Source organism: Dermacentor albipictus, chromosome 3, assembly GCF_038994185.2.
Source record: "Dermacentor albipictus isolate Rhodes 1998 colony chromosome 3, USDA_Dalb.pri_finalv2, whole genome shotgun sequence".
Classification (NCBI taxonomy): Eukaryota; Metazoa; Arthropoda; class Arachnida; order Ixodida; family Ixodidae; genus Dermacentor; species Dermacentor albipictus.
Window position 1 is genome coordinate 13,635,443 of NC_091823.1, and position 25,345 is coordinate 13,660,787.

Genomic DNA, 25,345 nt, shown 5'->3' on the forward strand with positions numbered 1-25,345 from the left:
GGCAACTACTGGCAACTATAATGTTTTTGGCTAGCCTGAAGCCCTCATGTAGTCGATAGAAGCGAAGCCATGCGAAGCCTTTCGCCGGTTCAGACAAGTCCGAGGCCATTCGTTTTCGTGGAACCATGGCTGCATCTGTGTATCTAAAGAAGTCAGCCCTTCTAACATCGCACACAGCTAGATTAGCTTCTGTAAGTTGTAATATTTTATCATTTCAGCGCCTATGTCATTTAACAGTTTCCTTGAAGTGGCAAAGCGTGCTCATCGCCGCCACTCCGCGGCCATCCGGTTTAGCATTCGAGGTCACGAAATTATCTACTTTCGATATTCACGGTGCACAGGCTCCTATTTGAAATGCGAAAGCAAGATATGCAGTGAGACTTGATGTAGCGTTTCTAAAGTTTGCGTTAGTGGCTATTTGGAAACTTTAGTGACGTCTCGACTTTCGCCCATGAGCAGGCTTCTGTGTGAAGGTTATTAGTTTGATCTAAATGCATAATGTAACAGCATGCTAAATGACTTGCTGCTGTCATGCTCAACATTGTAGCTAATCTAGTTGTTCTTTGTTAGTATTCTTCCGCGTGTCTCGTGCAGGAAGCATGCGTCCTGCTTCACATAGGCTGCAGTTTCACTAGGGGCTTGGCCTATTTTGCTTAGACGGCTTTTCTGCATCACCTCGTGACTGTCTCAGTGAAACGCCTTGTCTGAAATGCGAAGGCAGTCTCTCTCTCTCTCTCTCTCTCTCTCTCTCTCTCTCTCTCTCTATATATATATATATATATATATATATATATATATATATATATATATATATATATATATATATATATATATAATTCTTTTTTTTTATACAGCTGAGACACGCGGCTGCTGCAGCTACAGCCCCTGCTGGAGCGAAAGGTGTTAAGAAGTTCGAAATCTACAGATGGGTGAGCCAATTATTTCTCTCGTTGTAATTGTTTAAGAATTGCTTCGTGTCTTGTTTGGAAAGAGAACTACCGTCGCAGTTTAAAACTTCTTCATATATGTATTTCACTAGAGTGCTAATTGAATGAAAATTTATTTTTAGTTGCTTCTAAGATTTGAAAAAAAAAAAAACTGAATATGAGTATGTGCCAGCTTGAAAAACCTTCTGTTGTACTACAATAAAAGTAAAACAACAAACAAAAAATTGGGGGGGGGGGGGGTCAGTGAGTGGATAGTGCTTTTGCTTTGTTATGATAAGTGCTTGTGCACTGAGGTCTAGGCGCATGTTAAGGAAACTCGGGTGGTAAAAATTAATCCGGAGTCCCGCACTACGGCATGCCCCATAATGGTGGAGTAAAAAAAATGTCTTTAGGGTTTTATGTGTGACCTTGACATGTAACGCCCCAGAGGATTTTTTTAAAATTATAACCTAATGGCTAATAGTGAAAATATCTATTACAGGATCCTGAGAAGAAGGGGGACAAGCCACATCTCCAGACATTTGAAGTCGATCTCAACAAGTACGCCAATAGTTGACTTGCACTTTTATTAGGGTGGCTAGTTTTGAAGAGAGGTTGTTTGCCTAGTGAGATGGGGGAGGGGAAGGAGCTTAAAAGTTTGAAATTCAGAAATCGAAAAGAGCTGATTCAGCATGTGACCTTCTCTAATAGAATCTTTGCTGCATATTGGTTAGCTTTAGTACACGCCTTCGCTTTTTTTTTTTTTTTCTGTTCAAATGTAACTGAACATGTTATACTGTATTCGCACGATTCTAATGGGCACCCTTTTTTTTTTAGTAGAGGGTGTGTTAAAATTTGCATGCGTGTTGCAGTCGTAACCAGTTCTGCTCAAAAAAAAAAAACTGATTCTTATTTTAAAAAGAAGCTCAAGGCAAGGTAGCTGTCCACACTGCCATTGAACGGCTCATCTGAAGAAAGCAACCCTCGGAGACATTGCAAAGTGGTTCCATGGTGCGTGGATGCCCTCTCACAGACAATGGTTGCGCGAGACGCCAGAAGTGTAGCATTAGCTGAAGATGACTTTCTGTGATTGGCACACAACAAAAAGGAGGTGTCGTTGGACTCCGATCGCCGCTAAGCTGCTAAGATTCAGCTGTGCGTGTCTGTGTGCCTTTGTATGTTCCATAATACAGTTTCAAGACAGTATGCGTTGACAAAGGTTTCGTTACTTGATGTACACAGTGGGATCAACACCAAGTTATTCTTTCTTGTTAAAATATTTGGGCGGTAATATAACTGCATGTTACAATCAGTGGCACGATAAAATCATGCGGATACGGTAGCTTTTGGTAAATATCTGCAAATAACAGATTTTTGTGAATCAGCATTAATTTTTTTTTTTACTCACTCTGTACATCATCTTGTTATCAATCGTGAAAGCATAATTTACACATAAAAAAACTTGGGCACATTTCACCATCAATGCTTTTATCTATTACAAATCAGTAAATTGTCACGCACTGTCATTTTGGCTCTACTCCCAGATGTGGCCCCATGGTTCTGGATGCCTTAATCAAGATCAAGAATGAGATTGACCCGACGCTTACCTTCCGGAGGTCTTGCAGGGAAGGCATCTGTGGCTCCTGTGCAATGAACATCAACGGCACCAATACCCTGGCGTGCATTTGGTATAGTGCTCTAGGCTAATAGGTTCACTTGCTAAGAAGCATCCTCCGGTTTTTTTTAGAGGAGTGTTGTGGTGAAATAGATTGGGCATGTGCGCTTATTTAAAAAAATAAATAAAATAAATTGTAATGTCTGTACTATCTAGGAATTGTCTAGGACTGTATGTGTGTGCATTAGATGGCTTGCACTGATGTGATCATGTCCACTGCATTTGAGGGCCTCTGGCAATGGCTTGGTTGTATTTTTACCTTGCCTTTGCACGCCTGGCAGAACTTTAGAAGCTGTGAATGATGCTCTAGCCAGTCAAAACCTATTTTAAGAAAGCTGGTTCGTCAGCCATGTTAACTAGCCATGTTCCATTTTGACTCCTTTATGTTGTCTGTAAATTTAGACTGTGTGCTACAGTAATTCAGGGCAATGTCCATGACATCATGTGCAAGCTGTTTGTAGCCAAGTGCAGTTTCTGTTTACATGTACTAATTCAGCATGTTTACCACCCATTGCAGAATAGATTGTAAGTGTATATTGTAAAATGTGTTTGTTGCTTTTTTTTAACGCAGCAAAATTGATGAAAACACTGCAAAGTCTACAAAGATCTACCCACTCCCTCACATGTATGTGGTCAAGGACCTTGTTCCAGTGAGTACATGCAGACATCACAAGCTTGGGCTGTAACAAAAGTATTTGAAGGTTGTATTTGCGCTTATATTCAAAAGATGTAATTTTGTGGAATGCCTGTTAAATGGCACTTTAGTAACACTTCAGTGCAGTTTCCATGTATTTTGATCGTCCATTTAGTACCTGGCTTCGGGAAGCAGCACATTTAGAAATATGGATCATGTTTGGAGATCCAATGTTTTACCATGTTATTATGAATGGCTTATATTTTTTTCATTTTATTTTCTCTCAGGGTCGAGGCATTACAGAGGAGAGTGGGTGTTATCTTAACAAAACACATTTCATCATCGTAGTAGGGTTGCAATAATTTGTTAATGAGGGCTTTCTTGAATAGACCGTTTTCATAATTCCGCAATGGAAGCACCGATCATAGTCCAAATGAAGACTAAGGGCTTGTGCGCATGCTGGGCCTTCTCTTTTGTTCATAGTTTTATCACAAGAACCGTGTCTGCATTTTCCATGTCATGATACAAGCAAACTGGGCTTGCACACATGGTTTGCAAAAATGGCTACACAGCCATTAGCTGAGCAAACTGCTTTGCAGAAAAGCTAGCCTTACAATTATGAGAAGGTTCAATTCACCAGCATCAGCAATGGAAACGATGGAGTGTACCATTTGATGCGTAAAGAAAAAGCCAATGTTTTGCTGGCCATGCCAGTTCAAGAACAGTTTGCCTAATTCTAGTGACACATAATTTTCAGCATGTAAGGGAAAACAAAAGATACATACTAAGAGTAGAAAGGACAACAGGACAGGGAATATGCTAAGAGGGTGCAACAACGAAAAACTTATACTTATTCTTGAATCCTGTAGCACCAAAAAAGAGTCTGACAAATGTGTTAGCACTGTGTCTGTCAGATTGACAATGAATGAGTTTGATTATCTGTGTCGAAGCTTGTATGCCACACATGTATGATGGGTGGCTTCATGCATGTGCAAGGGTTCATCCTCTTCCGTCTGTTGCCCCATGACCTATAAGCGTAATTTTCAGGCAGTAAAATAACTTGAAGCCAGCGACCTCCCTGTCCTGTTGTCTTTTCTTCACTTGGTATTTCCTGTTTTCCTTTAGTGCTGGAAACACATAAAATGACAAAATTCCAACTAGCCCAGCTCTCTGCCGTGAGTTATAGTGATGTAAGGATGTCTGTGTAGTTTTTCTCTCACTGTGCAAGAAAGAGAGCTAGCCACTAACCAATCATTCAAAATGCAGTGTTTGCCCAGGCCTTGCAGTGAATTGTGACTGATTAATTTCTGTGCACACTGCAGGATATGGCTCTGTTCTATGAGCAGTACAAGTCGGTGCAGCCCTGGCTGCAGAAAAAGACTGCCGTCAAGATTGGTGAACACCAGAATCTCCAGAGCATTGAAGACCGCAAGAAACTGGTGAGGTTTTCTTCCACTCTCTACCTTCTCATTGCTAGAGGTGATGTCGAAATTGTGCCATGCGGCTTCTGGCATCCTTATGTAGTGCATACCTTTTGTATATATCATCAGATGGATTCATTTTATATACAGGGATAGATTTGAGCTGTGTGCTTATGGTAGGAAACAGGTGAGGAAGCAATGTTCAACCACTGTGCTTTTATTATACACTGCACAACTTTATAGCCCCATAACAAAGTACTCAAGTGCTGTAGTTCCTGATAGCAGGGGGAGAAGCTGCAAAGGAAGGGATTAAGGACACAAAGGTCAAAACATGAGCATTGGCTGAAAACTGAAGGTTATTTCATGCATGTCAAAACAAGCCTACAGAAAATGTAGAAGAGACATACAAAAGAAACAATACAAAAAGATATGCAAAAGTAATAGCAATTCTTGCACTTTTCTTTGTGTGGCAGCACACCAACAACAAATTTGCCCAGGCATGTTCACACGCCTCCAGCCAAACCTAAAACTGTATTCAGAGCTTTTTATAGATAGGTATTCATTCAGATTCTGACGCGTTGTTGCCGACCATATGGATAGCAATGCAGTCCTGGAAGCTACCGTAAAAACCGGACTATAGGTCGGACCGGAATATAGGTCGATCTCCTAACTAACGAATTCTAAAAATGAAAAAAATCTTTTTCAGTGGCAAAAGTACCGAAAGACATGACACCCTTACCTATAAACAAATGCGACTCAGCGGGTTGCACAATGGTGACAGTATTTATTTAAATGCTGCTCGCATGTGCACCTGGCCAAGTTTTTAGCGGTATCGCGTGACCATCGACCCGTGTGCTTGTCAACACCGTATTAACAGCGCTGAGCAGTGAAACAAACGAGATACGCGCATGTGTACACATGCCCTTACTTTCGCTATTAAGCTGCTCCGTGCCGTGATGATAAAAGGTGCTGACAAACACGCGGGTCGACGGTCGCGCGATACTGTTAAAAATTCGTCGGGTGTACAGTACACAGAAGGGCACGAAGTCCGCAAGCGCTACTCCGAATCAGAGCAACACGTTTGAACAGAGTCGGATGACGATTGCTTCTCGCTGTTCAGTCCATAGGCGCGTGCAATCTCTACCGCTTTCAAACGAACGCATTCGACAACAGGCAGCGATCTTACACGCAGCTCTCGGACGGACTCCGCAACCTTGCCTTCCAGTTCCACAGTCCGCTGCGATCCGGCCACGAAATGACGTTTGCTTTTGGTTGCTGCAAGTTGTAATACGTTGCTTTTGCCTCCGCCACTACCGAATGCTATTTTCGGATACTCCAAGTTCGCGCTGTGCCGCCAGGTTGCCGTGGGCTTCCGCGTACTCAATCGCCTTTTTCTTGAAGGTGACGGTGAATTGACGTCGGCTTCCGCTCATTTTGAAACAAAATGAAAATGCAGCCTTTAATTAATATAACTTTGCGACAGTAGAAGCGCAAAATGCTGGTGCCACAATGTCGCCACGCCATAGAATAAAGAACCAACGCCGCGCTGCTGATGATGGCGATGGCGAAGGCGGCTGTTTACTTTCCCCGCCCATTGTTGCAAGACTTCCGTAGTTTTTCCGCCAATGTCCGGTATATAAGTCGAGGGTCGACTTTTCACGATGGTTTTTTGAAAAAAAGTTCGACCTATATTCCGGTTTTTACGGTATGTCTTTGGCATCTGGCATTAGTCACCACTTGTCATCTAAAAAGTGGTAGTATTTCATAGAAGCTAGCATGTATAGCAAAAGCTGTCTTTATTGCTGCACAAAATTAGAAAGAAAAAATATTGAAATGAAATTTGCGTGTTGAAAAGAGAGAATAACCCGTGTTCAGTAAAAATAATGTCTAGCTTTCTTTGTCAGGAGTGAACTGCACTACAGCTGTTGACATCACCTTACTAAAAATGGTGATGCATGCCAGCAGTCACTAGCACAGACCAGCAGTGACAAGTGGTCTGTTTTTGACACTGCCTATAGCCATGGTTAGTGCAGTGAAAGAAATAAGGACTGTTTCCAAACTCGGGCAACCACTACTCTTTCTTTCTTTACTCACTTGTACTGGCAGCAATGTCTCCTCTTGCATATATTTTTTGCTCTGTGGGAGAAAGTGGTGGCAACCTGTCTGGTCCCTTCTGCAGGATGGTCTCTACGAGTGCATCCTCTGTGCCTGCTGCTCCACGTCATGCCCCAGCTATTGGTGGAACAGCAACCGCTACTTGGGACCAGCTGCGCTCATGCAGGTCTACCGCTGGGTCATCGACTCACGCGATGAGAACACTGTTGAGAGGCTGAAGCGCTTGGAGGACCCCTTCACTATGTACCGGTGCCACACCATCATGAACTGCACACGGACTTGCCCTAAGGTGGGTTGTTCTGTTCCTCTTCTTTTCAAGAACTTTTGTTCATGCTGAAGAGTTCCTAGAGGTGCCTGTACATTTCCCTGCGTGAACAAGCGTTATACTGGTATTAGACAGTAGTAGTAATTGGTTTACTTAAGTTAAATTCAGTAGAACCTCATTCATACGTTTTTGGCAACAATGCAAGAAAAAACATACTAACAGGAAAAACGTACGATCCGAAGTCACTAAAAAAATTGACAGACTCGATTGTAGTTCGCATCTTTGTAATGTGAAACGTTGCACGAATCATTGCAGCACGAAGTGCCAGCAAGCGTGGAGTTTGCAAGGTCCGAGATACATGTTGTTGTTTATGCGACTTCGACAAGCCAACGTTTTCGGCCTCAGTCAGCAGCTGCTTCAAGTGGGGTATTTTAGCAGGAACTTTCTATGTACCCACTCGATGAGAGTTGTGGCACGAGGTAGTAGTGCACATCAAGCTGGTGAGGCCTGAGTAGCCTTTGAGGTGCATTGCTTTCCTATTGGTTAGCGTTTTAAGATGGCGACGAGGAACCGAAACAAAAGCGAGCTGGTGAGCAACACTGGAAGATGACGTCACCAGAGCGAAACATGACACTCACTTTGCACCGGTGTCATCTTTGGGTTATCACATGTTAAGGGGGGAGGCTACACTTGAAAGACTGCTTTTTTATTTGTGGACAGATCTGAATGAAATTTTCACACTTTGTGTATTTTAATGTGCAGATTCTAAAAATGTAATTAATTTTGCCATAGGATAAGTAGTTTCCGATATACTCCAAAAGCATTGTATAAGCTGGGTCCTTTGTTTGGAGGAAAATTAGCATCTAACAGAAAACCCTAACACAGTAATTTGAGTATGAAGACTATCTAGAATGTTCAGGGAGTGTCGTAAGGTATTAATCAATGTTCTAGGCTAATCTGAGCAAGAGTTAGAGCTCATCAAAGTTGCGAGGAAAAAATGCCATCTTGACATGTCAAACATGTGACCCATTTCAAAAACTTTTTGAGAAGAGTACTGCTTTGAAAAGGGGCATATTGCATACTGCATACATTTCTCTTTCTGGCAAAAAAAAAATTATTCCGATAGCTGAAATAGGACAGAAGCTATTTCACCTCCAAAATCAGAAGTCTGTCAGAATTGTTGTTTTGAGAAATCAAGGAAAAACATTCTGCAACATTTTTATTGACAACATGCCAATAAAATCTCATGGAAATGCACCAGGGGCATAATCTGGATGCATCCCATCTTTATGTCGCTTCTTAGCCAGCTTCCTTGCACTCAGAGAGGCTTCTCGCTTCTTGCTCGAGTTGGCACTTCGATGGCAGTCTTTCTCCTTAGCTCGCTGAGATGCAGTGCCAGGAATATTCATATGCAGCTGCTGTAGGATTGCAGTGGATGCAAGCAGGTTCCCAGTGTTGAAGCGTAGGACAGCTTCCGCTACAGCAGCTTGCACGGCAAAGAGAGAAGCATGCTGTTCTTTTGAGACTAAACTCCAAATCACTGAGTGAAGGCTCTCATTTGAATTCTGAGTCTTGCCTCGCTGGCATCTCTGGAGCAGAGATTTTTCGGATAGCCGCGTATATACAGGCAGCATTGCTTCTGCCACATGTTCTGGCAAGTTATAGTGGTGCCTGGGTTCAGGCTCTCCTTTTGCTTTTGCAGCATTGTGACGACACCATGAATTTTCGCCGTTTGGACACAGGCTGTGATCCGAACGTTCGTCAGTCGACGTGACATGCCTGTACGTCGCCATCACAGCCTTCTGCATGGCGTCCACATCACCGTCATTAGATTTTAGAGCCCAGCCATAATACATGCTGAGCCTGGTGATGAGCTCATTTGTCAGCCGGCCTCTCCCGCCAAGGCATTTCTTCCCCTCACCTTTCTGTTTCTGCACTAAATTACGCAGTGCCGTCCCCATGCGCTTTTGGACGTGATTGACACAGTCCTCCTTTTGGACATCAACAAATCCATAAACTTTTTCTTCTTGGATAGCAGTGAATGTGCGGCTGTCACCATCACACAAGATGGTCGTGTATCTCAATCCATGGCGTTCTAAAGATCTTCGAAACAGTGTGAGGCCAGCTTCAACTTCCATATGACCAGCTTTGCTGTCAGTATTTTTTTGGCACTGGTGTGCATCTTTCCATTTTGCATAGCCGTCAGAATCAGGCTTCGGTCCAAGTTCGCACCCTAAACAAAAGTTTGATAGCACAACATAGTCTAGTACGTACCCCGTGAAGAGTTCTACGACAGCACCGACGCCTATGTGAGAGGAGTGACCGCGAGTCATCCAAGTGCCGTCATAGCACACTGCTATGTTGCCTCTATGACCAAAACATAGGTCCTCATACAGTGTGGCCACTTTCTGTGCACACTGGCTCATAGCGACCTCGGCCGCTTGCGTGGCCGCAGGTTTCAACGTTTTCTTCAAGTGGTGCTGATAAGTCCGGTGATGAATCCCACGGTGCGACAATCCCATTGCCGCAAATACATCATTCATGGCTGTCTGGCCATTTCCAGTAGACATCATCGCCCGCGTAGCCAAGAGGTTGATGTCGAATGGGTTGCACGTCTTCTTGCCATCAACTCGGGGCGAGCTCCATCCGGCCGCGACGTCTCCACAATTATTGCACACAACAGTCAGCTTCACTGCGAGGCCGTAGTCGCGATCACCCCTCACTACTTGCGCTGGTTCGTTGCACGTTTCACATCGTAGAACTTGAAGGAGCAAGTTGAGGGAGTTCAAGTTCACTATAATGTAAGGAGCGGTAGGCTGATCTGACGCTGACGCCGTCGCTGCACCGCTCGCCTCTGCGAAAGGCTCAACCTTCCGTGCTGTTGCCGGTACCGACGAAAGCCCCTCAAGTGCGGCCTTTTCACGAGCACGCGCTTCGCGCACTTCTCCGACACCGATAACATCGGAGTCTACTCTCACGCGGCTGGAGTCGACATCGCGCTCGTTGTCACGGCAAGCGTCCTCGCGCACCGCGCAGTTGCCGATAGCATCGCTGGTTATCATAACGCGGCCAGAGTCCACGCTGTCAGGGGAAGCAATCCCACGAACACCGCTGTCACCGATAACATCGACGCTTACACGGCCGGAGTCCACACAGTGCACGTTTTGGGGGGAAGCGTCCTCGGTCACGACGGCGTTATCAGGCGATGTCAGGGCCCGATTGTTCCTCACATGCTCCTGCGGCGCAGTATCAGCTCCAACACGCTTTCTGCCCCTGCCTTTCTTTCGTGTACGGCCGAAAGCATGCAGAGATCGGTACTTCTTCGCACCGCCTGGCATAGTCAACCGCACGATCACGTTAGGCACAACACACGTTCGCAAGCGAAAAGACTTTTCAAAATGGCGGCATGTATGTAAAACTAGAGGCAGCGTTGGCAACACAAGCTTCCCTAGCCAATCACAGACTGCCATTTTGGTCACGTGCGCCAACCAACCAATAGACGCACACGCTGCGCATTATTTTGTCGTTGGTTTTTTCGCTCTCGCGTGATGAGCAGGGTTGCTTACAGAAAAAAAATGAAACGCTAGAAACAGGAGCTTTCAAACAAGACCAAAATGGCGGCGGTGGAGCGCGTAGTTCGCGGGCTACGGATGCTTGAAATAGGCGAGTTTAGACTTCAATTTAAAGGTCCGCGTGCGCGGATTCGCAATTTTGATCTCTTATAACTCATAAAATAAGCGTAATATTGAAACCAAAAGTTGCAGGTCGGTGCAGAAAGGTCTCGGGAACGCGAAAATGAAGAGATTGAAAATGCGATTTTCGGGCCGATTTTCGTCTTTCAAGTGCCGCGTCCCCCCTTAAAAGCGTGCAGTACATTTCTAATGGCAGTAGGCCAGGATGTGCAAGACATTGACAACGGCTACGAGCCTGCCAAAGAGGGGCAGGAGCTTGAGGATGTTATCGCACAAATAGGAGCCCATGTAACCTATCATGAATATATGTTCTGCGATGATGGCATCGAGACATCATAACCGCTGATCATGTCGGACATACTGTATTTACTCAAATCTAAGCCGGGCCCCCAATGTCCAAAGCCAGAAAAATGTTTAAAGAATTTACCTCGAATGTAGGCCAACCAAAAAAGTGAGGACAGTGTTCACAAAATAACAGCATTTATTAAATATGAACATGCCGAGCTCACTCTGCGTTGCCACCGCCGTTAGCCTCGTCCCTATAGCCCAGACCACACGTACGCATGCGGACGCGCGCCCATGCATGCACAGACAGTGTGGCATCATACATGTCGAAACGCGCTGCAATCTCGGTGAAGAACTCTTTCTGTTATTGCGCGCTTCCTTATCGCTGTCATCTCATTGTTGTGGCACATGCTGAAGAGTCTCCCATTGCCCCTTCCTATGACGGACATTTTTCTCATCAATGCTGAAGTCCCGCTTGGCTTACTATGCCTCTGCGGCTAGCACAACTTTTCATTTGAAAGCGGCACTATAGTGTGCCATTACAATAATGCCATGCCACACGCTGATACCATAGAACCAGCTCCGATATGACCATGGATACAACACAGGTCAAAGTAACGACAACGCTCGTATACTTCAGTTGGCTACTAGCCCGGCTAGTAGCGGCTGTGATGCTGACTTTTCTAGATGGCGCTAGCTATGGACCATAATTATCATTTTCAGTTACAAACTGGCCCATTCTCTAAAATCCTCGAATCCAAGCCGACCCTAGAGTTTTGTATATGATCATCTGGAAAAAACTATCAGCCTAGATTCGAATAAATACGGTAGTCACTGATCGCAGCATACAGTCGAACCCGTCTATATTGAACCCGTTTACATCGAATTATTCTGTTTATCGAACAATTTCTGAACTCAGTATAGTTACAGTGAGTACATATAGCAAAAATTACGCTTACATCGAACAAAAACAGAATCGACTCCCGATACATAGAACGCCAAGTGGTGCAAAAGTGCCCTCAGAAGTTGGCTTTCCCTTGGGGTAGCGGGGAAACCTGGCGGCATAGCTCCATCCAACCGCTCTCCCTACCGTGACCGCACTGCATCGGGCGAGCCGTCAACACCCCCTTGCAAAAAATGATCCTGGCCTGCCCGCAGCGCTTGCTCAGACAGCCAATCAGAGACTCTTGTGCCCTCATTGTGCAAGATCGCACAACTGCGAGTTGACTCGCTGCTTTTCTGGTTCATTGTTTTTGCGCCTTGTGGGCCTTCTCCCGCAGTGTTGCCGTGATGAAGTGCCAGAATTTGATTTTCGCTGTGAAGTTTGAAATCGGGTCGAACACGGTGAGAAGTCGGATGACCCCACAGCATGCAAGATTCCGAGGAGCCTTCTCAGCACAATCTTGAATAAGGGGAGATTAGGGCTAAAGCGAACAAACTCGCGATCCGTTGCTTGTGGCGCCTGACACGTACGCACGGCCTTGTACAAGTGGTTCATCCGAAATTGCTTCAGACATGCCGGCTACTGCGTGCCTGGTGGTGACTGTAAATTCTGACGAGTGTGATGAAGCCATTGCTGGTGTTGCCGAAGTTTGGAGCGAGCTGTCAGAATTTCCGGCAGCTGTTGAGTCAACGGTCGATGAGTTTGTGAGTGCAGTTGATGATGTCGCGACCACGGGAGAGCCTGAAAACGAAGACTAAATTGCCGACATCGTACCGAGTACAAGTGCAAGTGGGCACAATGAGGAAAGCAACGATGGTCCTTTGCCCACATTCTCCGAGGTTATTGGTGCACTCGCACTATTCCACTGCTTCTGTGCAAATGTGGAAGGTTGCAGCCTCAGCCGCTTTGACTCTTTAGGCAATGTAGAGAAGTGCGTGCGTTGCATGCAGCAAAATTGCCGAAGCAGAAGAAAATACAGGACTATTTCGTGCGAAACTAAGCTAGTTTCATCAATAAAGTGGTTTTATAAATGGTATGTGCTTTTATGATGTCCAATTCTTTAACAGGCTTATATCAAATTATACCCTATATCGAACTGATAGGCTTTTTTTTTGCAAGTTCGATATAGCCGTGTTCGACTGTAGTTCACGAAGTCGAAAATGAAGATGAGGTGCACTAAGCCACAAATTGTCACCAACAACCCCATTTGTGGATGCTCTTATGTAAGAGCTTCCAGTGCTTCAAGAGGCCGTTACAAATGAAAATGTCATCGAAGTGCAATATGGAACTCGCAAGCCAGATTTAGTGTGGTTTATGGCTATTACAGCTCCAAAAAACAGCCTCATTAGATAAAGTTCTAGGAATAATCAGTTCTGCACTTTGAAATCAGCATTTAATGCATGTATTTTCCCCCCATTTATATGGCAAGTGCTCCAAAAGGCAAGGAAGGCTGAGTATCAGTGCAATATGTGGTTGCACGAAAGAAACTTGCGTTTAATACATGCTCTCGCACATTTGTGGCAGTGTCCTGTTATATCACCTAAAATGGCAGTAGCTCTGAAGGCTCTTGCGTCGAAGTGGGCCACTACTCTGGGCAGCTCCAACTTCAAGACACAAGAGTGGGTAGTCCAGCGGGCCTGAGAGGTGGCGATGAGGCAAGTCCTCGAAGTCCCCTCATGGGAGACCTTAGCCCGGGATGTTAAACTTTGCCGGATTTACAATAAAGTTGTTTATATCCATCCATACCTTATCTCTTAGTTTTATTTAGCTGTGTACCACTCACACCAGAAATTTATGGCCTGTGTGTTTCCCCAAAATGCTGTATGTTTGCTCATTGCAGGCAAACAGCTTTTAGAAGAGTGTACTGTAGTACTGTGTTGGTTGCACATGCTAAAGTAGATGGCAATTCCATATTCATTACTGCATGTCCATGTTTCATGCAAATCCAGCTTTATTGCAGAATCTGCACCCTGGGAACTTCTTGAGTCCATAGCGGAGTGTGTAGATGTGGTGATGTTTGTGGATGGCACCGGCTACAATGCATGTGATAGCGTCTGCCAGTTGACTTGTTTTCTGCTACAGAATCTGCTTAAAACGTGTAATAGTACCCAATGCATGCATACTATATTTATCCAACTCTAATGAACGCCTTTTTCCATGAAAATGGGTCCAAAAATCGCCTGTGTGTTAGAATTGAATACGGAACGAACACCACATTTGAGGCATTGGCAACAGCCTACCATTCATCAGACATAGCATCATCACCATCACAATGTGGCAACGAAGCACATTTTGTGATGGTGTCTGTGATCATGGTTCATTTGGCACTCAACTATGATCTGGAGCTGTATTCTCGGTAAATCACTTTTGGCAATACTATCACTTTGGTTAAATTTTGTGCGACTTAGCACCAGATGCATTGGCGTATAGGGTCACCAATGTTTCTAGTACTGGGCCAGGAACACTATTGGCCAATTCTGATGCAGACACGTATAATCTCGCAAAACTGATAGTATTAGTATCTCTAAAAGTGATCGTATGAGAATACCGCCCCTGTGTGCTTTGTGTCTGTAAGTGCAATTGGCAACAACGGCATGTCACTTTTCTTATGAAAGCCCATTAACAAGAGGAAAGAAATCTCTTCTATGAAGGTAAATTCCTCACGTCTCATTTTTTTTCTGTTCGCAAACATGTGGGGCATGCTGTATTTTTCTTTTATAACTTGGGCGCATGTTATATTCAGGCGCATTTTTCATTCCTTAGTTTAAACCTGCGAAAATTGGGGGCGTGTTATCGTTTGGCAAATACGGTGTACTATCCAGGATTGTTGCTATGTTAACTTATTGTGGGCTTGAAGCTGAAAAACTTCACCTCAGGTAAACAATGTTAACATGAGCTAGTGGATCAAATGACATATCTGCCAACTCTCCCTACTTTTTGTAATCTTTATGAATTTGAGCTTGTTTTGTAATTTTATGGATGTTGCATCAACCTTTACAAAAAATAAATCTTGGTAGGGAAAAAGTCTAGTGGGTCAGTCTCCGAACCTTCCTTTGGAAGTCTTCTAATGGGAAAAGGTTGCCAGAGGGGTTTTTGCTTTGAGTTCCTGAAGCAGGCAAAACGGGCAACTGTAATGTCCCAGGAAAAGTTGCTAGTATTATGTAAAAACAATGTGTTGCTTTTCAGTCTTTGATGTTCTAAGTTTGCTGCTGTTTGTGTGCTGCATTTAAATGCTTAAAGGGGCCCTGAACTACTACTTATTGAAGTAGACTAAGGCATTTGAATTGAAAATAAGTGCTTTCATAAATCATTTGCCACAAAAAGTACTTCAATGCGTTCAGCAGAAGCGGATTTATTGGTAATCAAACACGGCCTCCACTGTGCTCCTGTTCCTTTTTCAATGCCTTGCACTGCGAAGTCTACAGCACAGTGGGGCATTCCCATAATGCTCCGCCTTCTAAATGTCACTGTGGCGGGCAGTTGAAATTTTGTTTTGGATGTTAATCAAGAGACTTCCACCTTTGGTGTCTACGATGTGCTAAACATAAGCCAAACGCAGTTGTCCTCAGTGAGCCACAGTGTGCTTAGCCAGTGGACTCACGGCGGCACCCGTGGCGGCCGCAGTACCTACGCCATGTAGCCGACTGCAGCTTGATGTCAGTTATTGGCCACTAGTAGTCATCTAAGGGAATGATGAAACAGTGCATCCGATGACGAAATAGTGCATCTAGAAGAGAGTGAGGACAGGGCCTTCTGTTGAAAAGACAGCGTTTGAGAAAAAGGTGACTTCGTGATCCGCTTGCAAGCTCCACACACCGTGTACAACAGCAAAACTTGGCTGAGATGTTCACAGCAGCGTTTGCTACCCACATACTGTGTGATTTCACCAGCTTGAGGGGTGGTTCAGGGCCCCTTTAAAGGTAAATCGTCATTAATAAAGTGCACATGTATCCCATAAATGGCATGTGCTTGGGGAAAACTTTAAAATAGTGTGCTCTCACCCTCCCCTTCTTCGTTTCAATATCATGTCCACAATATATTCAGGAATTTTAATGGTCAGAGGTTGGCAGGTATGAAAATATATTAATTCCACTTGGTAACTAATAAACAGCAAGAAACCTTATACTGCTAGCTCACCTCACCTATTCAGGTGCACTGTCATTCATAGCAGTAATATTTTTAATCTTCCATTTTCTTTCTTTCTTTCTTTCTTTCTTAATAGTTTTGCTGCTTCTTAAAAGACATCTGCATACCAAATCCATTACCTTGCATTTTTACCACATTTTCTGTGTAACGGAGAGCAGCAACATAATTTTATGCAGCTGCTTTGAATGGATAATAACCCTATATTTACAAATGTTGCCTACAGGCAACATACAAGAATTTTTTTTTTCCGAGTTTCAGTATCGAGGTCAAAATTTTTGGCTAAATGTCTCAGGCCAGCACTGAATTACAGGCAGCAAGCATCACTTGTGGGTTTAGAGCAGGAATACAGGATGTAGTTTGGCACGCACCTTGCATTCTTTTGAAAGCACTGCCAGAGGAGAGGCACTGATCTGCGATCTGCATTGGTACACACACGTGATCTAAAGCAAATTAAATGTATGCCTATGCTTCGCATATGATGTGAGCTGTTTGTACTAATTTCAAAGGAAGTCATAGGTGGCTTAGGGGCACCCACTTCCAGTTTTCTGCTTGGGGTTTCCCCCCTGTTGCTGAAAAAGTTCCCAAAAGATAATTTTTCTTCATTGATTATGCATATTCTCGATGTGTTTTGCACATTTAGATAAAAGCTAAACATTCAAAGGGCTAGGCCATTTGAAAAAAATGCTTTGAAGCACATGCAGCTAGTTCATATCCGAAACCAGACCTAGTTGACCTGTAGTAAATTTACTCTTGTTTTCTTTTTTCTTTTTCCAGGGACTGAACCCTGGCAAAGCCATTGGTGAACTCAAGAAGTTAGTTGGTGGATTGGCACAGAAGCCAACAGCAGATCTTACAGGCACTGCATGAGCACTGCTGACAGTTGCGTCTATTAAGGACTTCTGACCCGGCCCTGCAAGAATCTTGAAAATGCACTGAAGCCTGCAATGTAGCATAATGGTATGCAATCAGGAAAAGCAGCCTCGCAGGTGAAAATAAAGTGCATTTGAAAGTGTGAAAGTGTGCTGTAGTCTGTGACCTGCTGTGGAAATGTGGAACATTATGTACCAGATTGACGAGGTGATAAAAGCATTCAGTCAATCCAATGTCTTTCAAGACAAGGTCAGGCAGTTTATCTTCATTATGCATTGAAGTTGAAATTTATTTGCATCAGCAGAATGCGGGAATGCTCGGGCAAAAACTGAAAATCAATTCACTTGAGAAGCGCCCAAGCCCCCAATATACAAGTCATGCAAAAAGGGCTGCAATATACATTAACAAGGCATTTTAACTGTTTATCATAACAGGTCAACCTCTAGTGCTATACAATGTAATAAATACGAACAGCTTTACAGTAATTATAAATACATAAAAATACTAACAGCAGTGGAAAAATAGTACTGACATCGTGGAATGAAAAACTCTCGTATGTTACATATGCTGCACATTTCCACATGAATGTCTCGGAAAATTAGTCTGTTCAACAAAACTGCAAGTGCATGACATAACATTTGCCGCCCATGCCCAGTACGACAAAATGGCACGTGCCAATATTCTTTACTATGGAATAAGTATACAATGGTGTTCGTTTTCAGCGATGATATGCTAAGAAATGCATGCTCGCAGCTATATACAGATTTTTTGTATCTTATGCATAGAAAATACTCGTAAAGTTTGGGCACGGGAACAATTTTAAGCTGACGAAACAGTTCAGCAGTGTGTGCATTGTAATCAGCTCTGGCGATATGACATAAGGCCTTCTTTTGTAGCACATGCAGTTTGCTAGTGTTAGATGATGTGGTGTTTCCGAAACCAGGAAACAATTGGTAAGATGTGATAAAAAGAGTGTGTTATAAATGAACAATTTGATGGATGCGAGAAGGTATGAGTGAAATTTTGCTAGAACACCAACACACCTATTTAGGCGAGACATAACTGAGCTAACGTGAGGATCCCATCTCATGTTTTTATTGAAAAGTATTCCTAGCGTTTTTACAGTATCAACTATTTCAATGTTGCAGTTGTCGAACTTTATCACTGGTTTTACAATAAGCGAACTTTAATGCGCATGGAACAACACAGCTTTTTTTTTTTTAGAATTTATTAACAGGCAATTTGCAGCGCTCCATGTACTAAGCTTTTCCATAGATTCGTTAATAACCAAGGTCAGGTGCTGCATGTTGCTGCTATTAAATAAGAGGCTTGTGTCATCTGCATACAAAATATAACTTGGGTCGTTGCTAATAGTTGTTATATCACTAACATATAGCAAAAACAAGAATGGGCCCAGGATACTTCGCTGAGAGACTCCTGAGGTGATATTCTGGTAAGTAGACACGTGGTTTCCTATTGCCACGCATTGGCATCGATATTGTAGGTAAGATTTTAGGAGGGGCGCTGTGATTCCATGAATACCATATAATTCCAGTTTTTCCAAATGTATTTCATGGTTGATCCGATCGAACGCCTTCGAGTAGTCTATAAACACACCGATGCACAATTCTTTGTTTTCAATAGATTCAAGAATTAATTCTTTTTGCTTTAGAAGAGCTGTTTCTGTGGGCCTGTTAGGTAGGAAGCCATACTGCGATGAAGTAATCAAGTTAAATTTTACGCAGATCTTCATTAGTCGTTTATAATTTATCTTCTGCAAGCCCTTGGAAAAAATGGGTAGAAGCGAAATTGGCCTATAGTTAGCTATGTCGTTTCTGTCACCACTTTTAAGAAGCATACCGACTTTAGCTACTTGCATCAGTTTTGGAAAGCAACCTGAAGATATTGATAAGTTATATACATAAGCCAATATTGGGGCTATTATTTCAACCACATGTTTAAATGGAGCTATCTCTATGCCATCAATATCACATGCTTTGCTTTTTTTAAAGGAGTTAGATATGGCACATATTTCGGCCTCATTAGTTGGTTCAAGATACATGCTAGAAGGGCTGCTATTTATGGCATGTTTAGACCTACTTGACCTTTGCGGACCTGATGCAACATCTCTGAGAAATGTATTAATTTGTTCAGCAAGCTCGAATCCCTCACTACGACGTCCATGATAGTTTAGCTCTGCAACTGTTGCGAAGACTGGTGTATGATTTAGCAGACTGTTGAGCTTATTCCACATCTGCGTACAGTCCCTACATTGCTCTTTACTAAACTGATCCTGCAGAAAAGAGCGCTTTTCATTTTTTAGAAAGGTGTTAAGTTTATTACAATATCTTTTATAAATATCGAGATCCTCTGGTGACCCGGTCTTAAGAAATTTTTGGAACAATCGTGCTTTCCTTCTTATTCTGCGCAGGCACTTGCAGTTGATCCACGGTTTCCGGTTTTTGTTGCATTTTTGAAATATTTTTTCCTTAAAACGTTCAAAATAGATACGTTTGAAAGCAGAAATGAAAGCCTCGTATGCGGCATCAACCGTTAAAGAATGGTAAACGTCAGTCCAAGTTTCTCTTTCAAGGCACGCGTAGAAGGCGTTTAAAGTTGTAGGAACGATATTTTGTACCATCTTTACATCGTTCATTTGTGTATATGTAAGCTTATCTTCAGCCCTGATAAACAAATAAATCAGTAAGTGGTTTCTGATATCGCAACTCAAGACACCAGTTGTCAAAGTTTTGGTATGTAAATTTGTAATAAAGAGGTCGATGAGTGTCTCTGTGTGGGACGTAACGCGCATGGCCGTATCTGTTATGATAGCGTGACCAGATGACTCTACTGCTGAAAATTGTGTTTCTTTAATGCGGCAAGATTTTAAGATATCAATATTTAGGTCTTTGCTAAGAATTTGTTTCGCGTTTTTCGAATTAACATAGTTTAGAAGCTTTTCAAGGTATTCAATGAAATGCTGGATTTGTGCTTTCAGTGGCCGATATATGACAGTGAAAATATATTCGCGCGACAATATTGTCAAACGTTCTATGTCCTCGGTTATAATGGAAAACTCGGTACGTATCTATTTTGCATTCTAGCTACCGTTTCATGAGAACTTCTAAATTGCCACCTTGCTTATGTTGTCTATTAAGAAAGAAGCTTTGATAACCTCCGTGGTTCAAGATTTCAGTATTTGCAGAACAGCATGTCTCTGTAAATATTATCACGTCGAAATTGAAAACAAATTCATCTAAGAAAACTGACAGTTCATCCTCCTTGTTTCTCGAGGACTGCACATTCAGGTGAAAACACATAACAGGGTTTTTAGAAAGGTGAAATGCATTATTAACGTATTCTGGGGACACAGCCATTGCAAAAGCACTGAATAACAGAAAAAAATATGCGCAGTCAACGCAAACTAGTTAATCCTTTCTAGATCACGTTCACTGCGAATGTGCACAATTGGTGACGTTTCGTCTTTCCTGGCCAAAATCTTGCCGCTGCTTGACCAAACAAATTGCCAGTATTTCACTCTCTTTTGCGCAAGCGCCATGCCGAGAAGATGCTTCAGCGTTGGACAAAGGTGCTCGTTAACATGCAGTGGTGAACCAGGGGGAAAAAACCCAGTTCCTGAGTTGACAGGCGTGACTTTTGCTTTTTTGTAGGATTGAATTGCGTTTGGTACGGCTCTTAAGCTGCACAATTATGTTTGGGGTGGCATCAGCATTTCTTGTAGGCACACGATGGCACACTTCAATGTCTGTTTCCATGATAGGTTCACTCAAGATCACACCAATTTTGTGCAAAACCTTAGGAAGGCTTTCACTTTCAATCAAGGGTACACCTCTTATCTCGAGATTGCGGTTTCTTGAGTACTGCTCAGATACAGTAACACGGTTCTCGAGTTGAGTGACTTGCTTTGATAGCGTTGAGCAATCGCTTGCAAGTTTTGTGTTAATTGCCTTGAGCTCCTTGTTTTCTTTCGCGACTTCATCTTTTTTCATGCTTGACCTTTTCGAATTCGGCATGACAGAACTCAAGACTTGTCTTCAGCTCTCCAAGTTCTTTTCTTACTTCGCGTTCTAATTTAGATTTGAAATCTGACATTTCCTTCCTGAGCTCCTCACGAAATTTGGCAGAATCAGCCATAACATGCACAATACAAGAGAACGCACAAGCACTGGTATCGGCAGCAGCTAAGGCAGAAATCAGAGTGTTTTCTGTACTAATTGTGGAAAAATAATTCTAACCTGCAAATATGCAAAGTAGCTTCAGAAGGTTGTCGGGCTGCCCCCGCTGCTGCCAACTGGTTGCGGATCGGAGATGCAGGCCTTTATGTAGCTTGTTCTTCCACCTGGTGGGCGTGACATCACAGGCAGTCACATGTCGCTACAGGTGAGCCTTGCAGTTGCTGATATCACGGTGAGCCGTAAGCAGCTGTTGAAACAGTGGTCCAAGCTGTAAATATACAAAGTAGCTTCAGAAGGTTGTCAGGCTGCCCCCGCTGCTGCCATGTAACACTGATGTAACACTGATGGTCATTTGGTCAAAAGGTAACAAAATAAAGACAACATGTTCAGAGGAGTGCAGCACCCATCTTTGTGAGACAAATGTAGCCTATCAAGCTTGTCTTGAAGGCAATCTGCTTTTTTGCACATGTCAAGTACAAAATTCTCTTCCTTGTAGCAGACATTTCTATTGAGGCCACAACCCAAATGAATATAAAAAATGCCAATTTGTCTTCAGTGAAAGTTGTTGAAAGTCTGTGGAATCCAATGCGAGTTACCAGTTTGCCACATGTTGAAAGACATGTTGTTTGCCATTGGTGCCCAGGTAGTACTGCTGAGCTACAGTTTGTAGCTTAACATGCGGACCAGAGATGACTGCCATATGGTCACAGTGAAAGCTTTTGAGCAATGAGTTTGTGCATAGTAATGTAAGACCTCCATCTCATACACATGAGGACATCATAGTTACTGGTAAATTGCAGAGGGTTAAGAAGACAGGCAGCACCAGCCACATGTATTGTGGTTTAATGCAGGTAGGTGCTCAAATGTGTAGGTGGCCATAATAAATAGTAAAAAGAAAGCTGGAAGGGCAATGTTGAAAATAAATCACTTGATTTTTGGCTTATCACCTTATTCAGTACTGCGTAACCTCGATTTAGAATAAAGTATTCAAATCAGTATTTTGTTGAATTAAGGCTACTACGTCCGAGAAGTGGAAATAACTTTGTGCACTTCTACAACCGCTGCTATTGCTGACATGTGATTAGGCACCTGAAAGCAATATTTTAAGACAAATTCACACTACTATGGTGTGACTGAAAAGCTGAGTCTATCCTTGTGTATATATAGGCGAACTAAAGATATGATTGTATACATTTTCGCTAGAGCACGTAGCCAAACTTTAAAATTCAATAAAACTTGGTGCTGGGCTAGTTGGTGATGCATACTTTAAAACTGATGGTAGCCAAACCGCCCAAAAAAGTGTAATACTAAATAAAGAATGAAAGCGATGGCAATCGCCACTCGAATTCTGTGCCATGAAACTCATTTTTCAGTGCCGCACCTAAAGTGCATAATTTTAAATGATGCCTACGCCACTCCTATTTCTAACCTCACGTACTAGTACGTGCTAGTAGCTCGGCAACCGCACCCAAACGACTACGATCTGTCGCTCAACGCACACCTCAGCCAAGCATCAAGGATCCGCGATTTCTGTGCGACGTTTTCGATACGCTCTTGTCTGTCCCCTCGCAGCAGCACGGCACGTCTCGAACTTCTCAGCATTGGTACGCTGATGCCTCGACTTCGTCGGGACCCATTATTTTCACTCTCTTACGCGGAGGCATCGCCGCCATACTGAGGCATGCGGTGCAGACATGTGCGCGCAAGTTGGACGGAACCTTATTCGACGTTGACGTCAGCGCCTCTGAAAGCGAGCGCGTGCCACTAGTAGATCTCCTCTCCATTCTGGTTTCACGTTACCGTATACGAACGCCGTTGAGTGTAACGGACTCGCCGAAGTATTCCGTGGTCGTCGCGTGGAGTGAAACGGACACTACATTCCCTGAAAATGCGCCTGCTAGCACTGGCTGCTTATAGGACGCTGCGAAAGGACGAAAACGGACAGCCTCATGAAAGCAGCCGTCCAGTCGCATGCAAGAACGTGCCTCACGTCGCTGGAAGCATTTTCGCTTCTCTTGCCGTCATCAGAATCGTGAATTCACTGTGCACAATCGGTTTCCTATATTGAGGGAACACTAAAAGCAAAACACTAAATCAGTTTGGACGGATAAAGCGTTCTCTGAAAACTGTTGCAGTTAATTTGGAAACAATAGGTTGATTATTAGAAGAGGAAATGGAGGTCAAAGTTGCAGTTTTTAAATTTGCGCTGATTCCCCAACGCCGGTCCGTCACTTTGACGTCACGGATTTCAAAGTATTTCTTTTCGTATTTAAGCCGCGTTGGCCCATCAAAAGTCCCTGAAGCTCGCCATGTTCAATCGTTGACTTGTTTAAAACACACTGAAATCTATCTTTACCGCTAAAAACTAGGCTCGAGAAGACGCTGTCAAAATCCGTGACGTCACAGCGAACTGGCGCGGAAAACTTAAGGAGGCGTCGGCACCCGCCTTTTGTTATTGCGCTCTTTCTGGCTTAGCGAGCATCTTATCATGGTAAGAGTGGTGTTTTTTATATTGTGGAAGGGTAATTTACTGATGAAGAAGAAAACACTTTTTTTTTTCTTTTTGAGACAACTTATTCATTCTTCCGATATCAGCATTTTGTCATTGAAAGCGGAAATTGCATTTACCGAGTCACTGCTGATCTGTTAATTGTTCTTTTACATATGGCACGTTCTGTTTCCAAGTTTCACCACGTGCACGGGCCACCTCGTCTTATGGTTCACGCTTCTTTCGAGTAGCAAGAAACTGGAACGGCCTTCGACACGTCATCTCTGTCATCGCAAGCCCACGCAGATGCCTTTGGCAAGCCGTTGTCACTCATATATGTGTATATTTCATTATGAACACTTGTTTAAAATATTTATTTTTACTATCCTATCCTCTTATGCAATACCACTTACGGGGTCCTTAGGCTAATGAAGTGAAAAAATTAATTAGACCACGGTCGGGTACCCAACAGACGCGTGGCGCTGTCGATGTCAACTCGCTCTCACAGGTTGCGCTCACTTGTTCCTGATCGTAGAGTTACTGTATAAGCTCCCTTTCCCGTACAGTCATTGATCGAGTTGCTCCGCCCAGGACGGGGGCCGTCCGAATACGTGTCTTCTGTGGGGGCTTTATAAATAATATAAAATATGTATATGGAATGCCAACATGAACTGCAGTCGCACCGAAAGTCGGTCAAGGCTTTGTTTACTTTTTTACGCGGCAGTGGCCAATTGGAAAGACTATAATGATTCCGTCCCTCTTGTTTTCTTTTCTTTTTTTCACGCCTTTCTTTTTGTCCCCGCTCTTCTTTCCGTCTTTACTTTCCCTTCCCCTAGTGCAGTGTGGAAAACTGGAGGCTTTAACTCAGGTTAACCTCCCTGCCTTCTTTTTCATTTGCATCTCTCTCTCTCTCAAATATTTATCAGACAGAGAATTTGTTATCTTTAGGCCGAGTTCGGTTCGGCACCAACAATTAATAGCAAGAACTACGTGAGTACGAATCGGTGTTATCTCTCGTGGTTTCAGACTGCGAGCTCATGTGTCGACAGGCCAAAGGCAAAGAAATCGATGTCAGTGCAGGCGGAGTATACATCATAGTAGAGCACCTGCTTAGCTTATCGGAGGGTGACTTGCACGAGGTTGGGTCAAAATCATGTCGCTGAATGAAGTTACGATGCTGACCTTGAAACATCAGGTCTTGGAACTGGGCACCAACAGGCGCCATTGATGAATGGCGCAATTTCGGTAGGGGTCAACTTGGGGGACATTGGAAAACGCTTGGCTTCAGCTGATAGTTGCACGATAAACGACGCAGGTCAGCTGCTTAAGGTTAATTGTACATGGAGATGGGTGCTTTGCTTTCCTAGGGTAACTTCTTTCTTCGATTTCAAACCCAATTATTTTTGCTTTCGAGGCTCCGTCAATCCGTGAGTCAAGTAACAGCAGACAGCTCCTAAAACTGCCTATGAGTCGACGAAGCTTCACCACCACGATTTGTGTGCACACTATACCAGCATACACAGTGAGCATTCCTTAGTACTGTAAGATTTGGCAGTCGCAGCTGTAGGAAGGTGCTTGACTCTTCGGCAGGACTTAGGAGAGCAGGATTTATTTACATATTAACATTTTGAACAAGACATACATCGACAGTCTAGCGTGACTCCCATATGGAGCCCGCAAGACCAACAT

At 43.4% G+C, this 25,345-nt stretch overlaps 2 protein-coding genes across 2 annotated transcripts; one reads left to right on the plus strand and one right to left on the minus strand.

Moving 5' to 3' along the window:
• The first annotated feature begins 33 nt into the window (after nucleotides 1–33).
• On the plus strand, nucleotides 34–17,119 carry LOC135898868 (succinate dehydrogenase [ubiquinone] iron-sulfur subunit, mitochondrial-like). Its single transcript, XM_065428043.2, has 8 exons — nucleotides 34–191; nucleotides 855–929; nucleotides 1,429–1,487; nucleotides 2,471–2,614; nucleotides 3,173–3,251; nucleotides 4,558–4,674; nucleotides 6,836–7,060; nucleotides 16,877–17,119. The coding sequence occupies exons 1-8, from the start codon at nucleotides 126–128 to the stop codon at nucleotides 16,967–16,969; spliced, it is 858 nt and encodes a 285-aa protein (XP_065284115.2). The 5' UTR covers nucleotides 34–125; the 3' UTR covers nucleotides 16,970–17,119.
• Nucleotides 7,019–10,398, minus strand: LOC139057244 (uncharacterized). The gene is made up of 2 exons (XM_070535107.1): nucleotides 9,311–10,398; nucleotides 7,019–7,137 (listed from the first exon to the last, which is right to left on the minus strand). Exons 1-2 carry the CDS (start codon nucleotides 10,372–10,374, stop codon nucleotides 7,116–7,118), a joined length of 1,086 nt encoding a protein of 361 aa, XP_070391208.1. The 5' UTR covers nucleotides 10,375–10,398; the 3' UTR covers nucleotides 7,019–7,115.
• Nucleotides 17,120–25,345: the final 8,226 nt, after the last annotated feature.

Bases quoted from the DNA above. Each gene is read 5' to 3' on its own strand.
- LOC135898868 (XM_065428043.2), top strand. From the start codon at position 126: ATGGCTGCATCTGTGTATCTAAAGAAGTCAGCCCTTCTAACATCGCAC. The intron at 192-854 runs GTAAGTTGTAAT...TTTTTTATACAG, and splicing joins ACACAGCTAGATTAGCTTCT to CTGAGACACGCGGCTGCTGC. The intron at 4,675-6,835 runs GTGAGGTTTTCT...TCCCTTCTGCAG, and splicing joins TTGAAGACCGCAAGAAACTG to GATGGTCTCTACGAGTGCAT.
- LOC139057244 (XM_070535107.1), bottom strand. From the start codon at position 10,374: ATGCCAGGCGGTGCGAAGAAGTACCGATCTCTGCATGCTTTCGGCCGT. The intron at 7,138-9,310 runs GTACGTACTAGA...TTGTTCACGCAG, and splicing joins GTCGTAGAACTCTTCACGGG to GGAAATGTACAGGCACCTCT.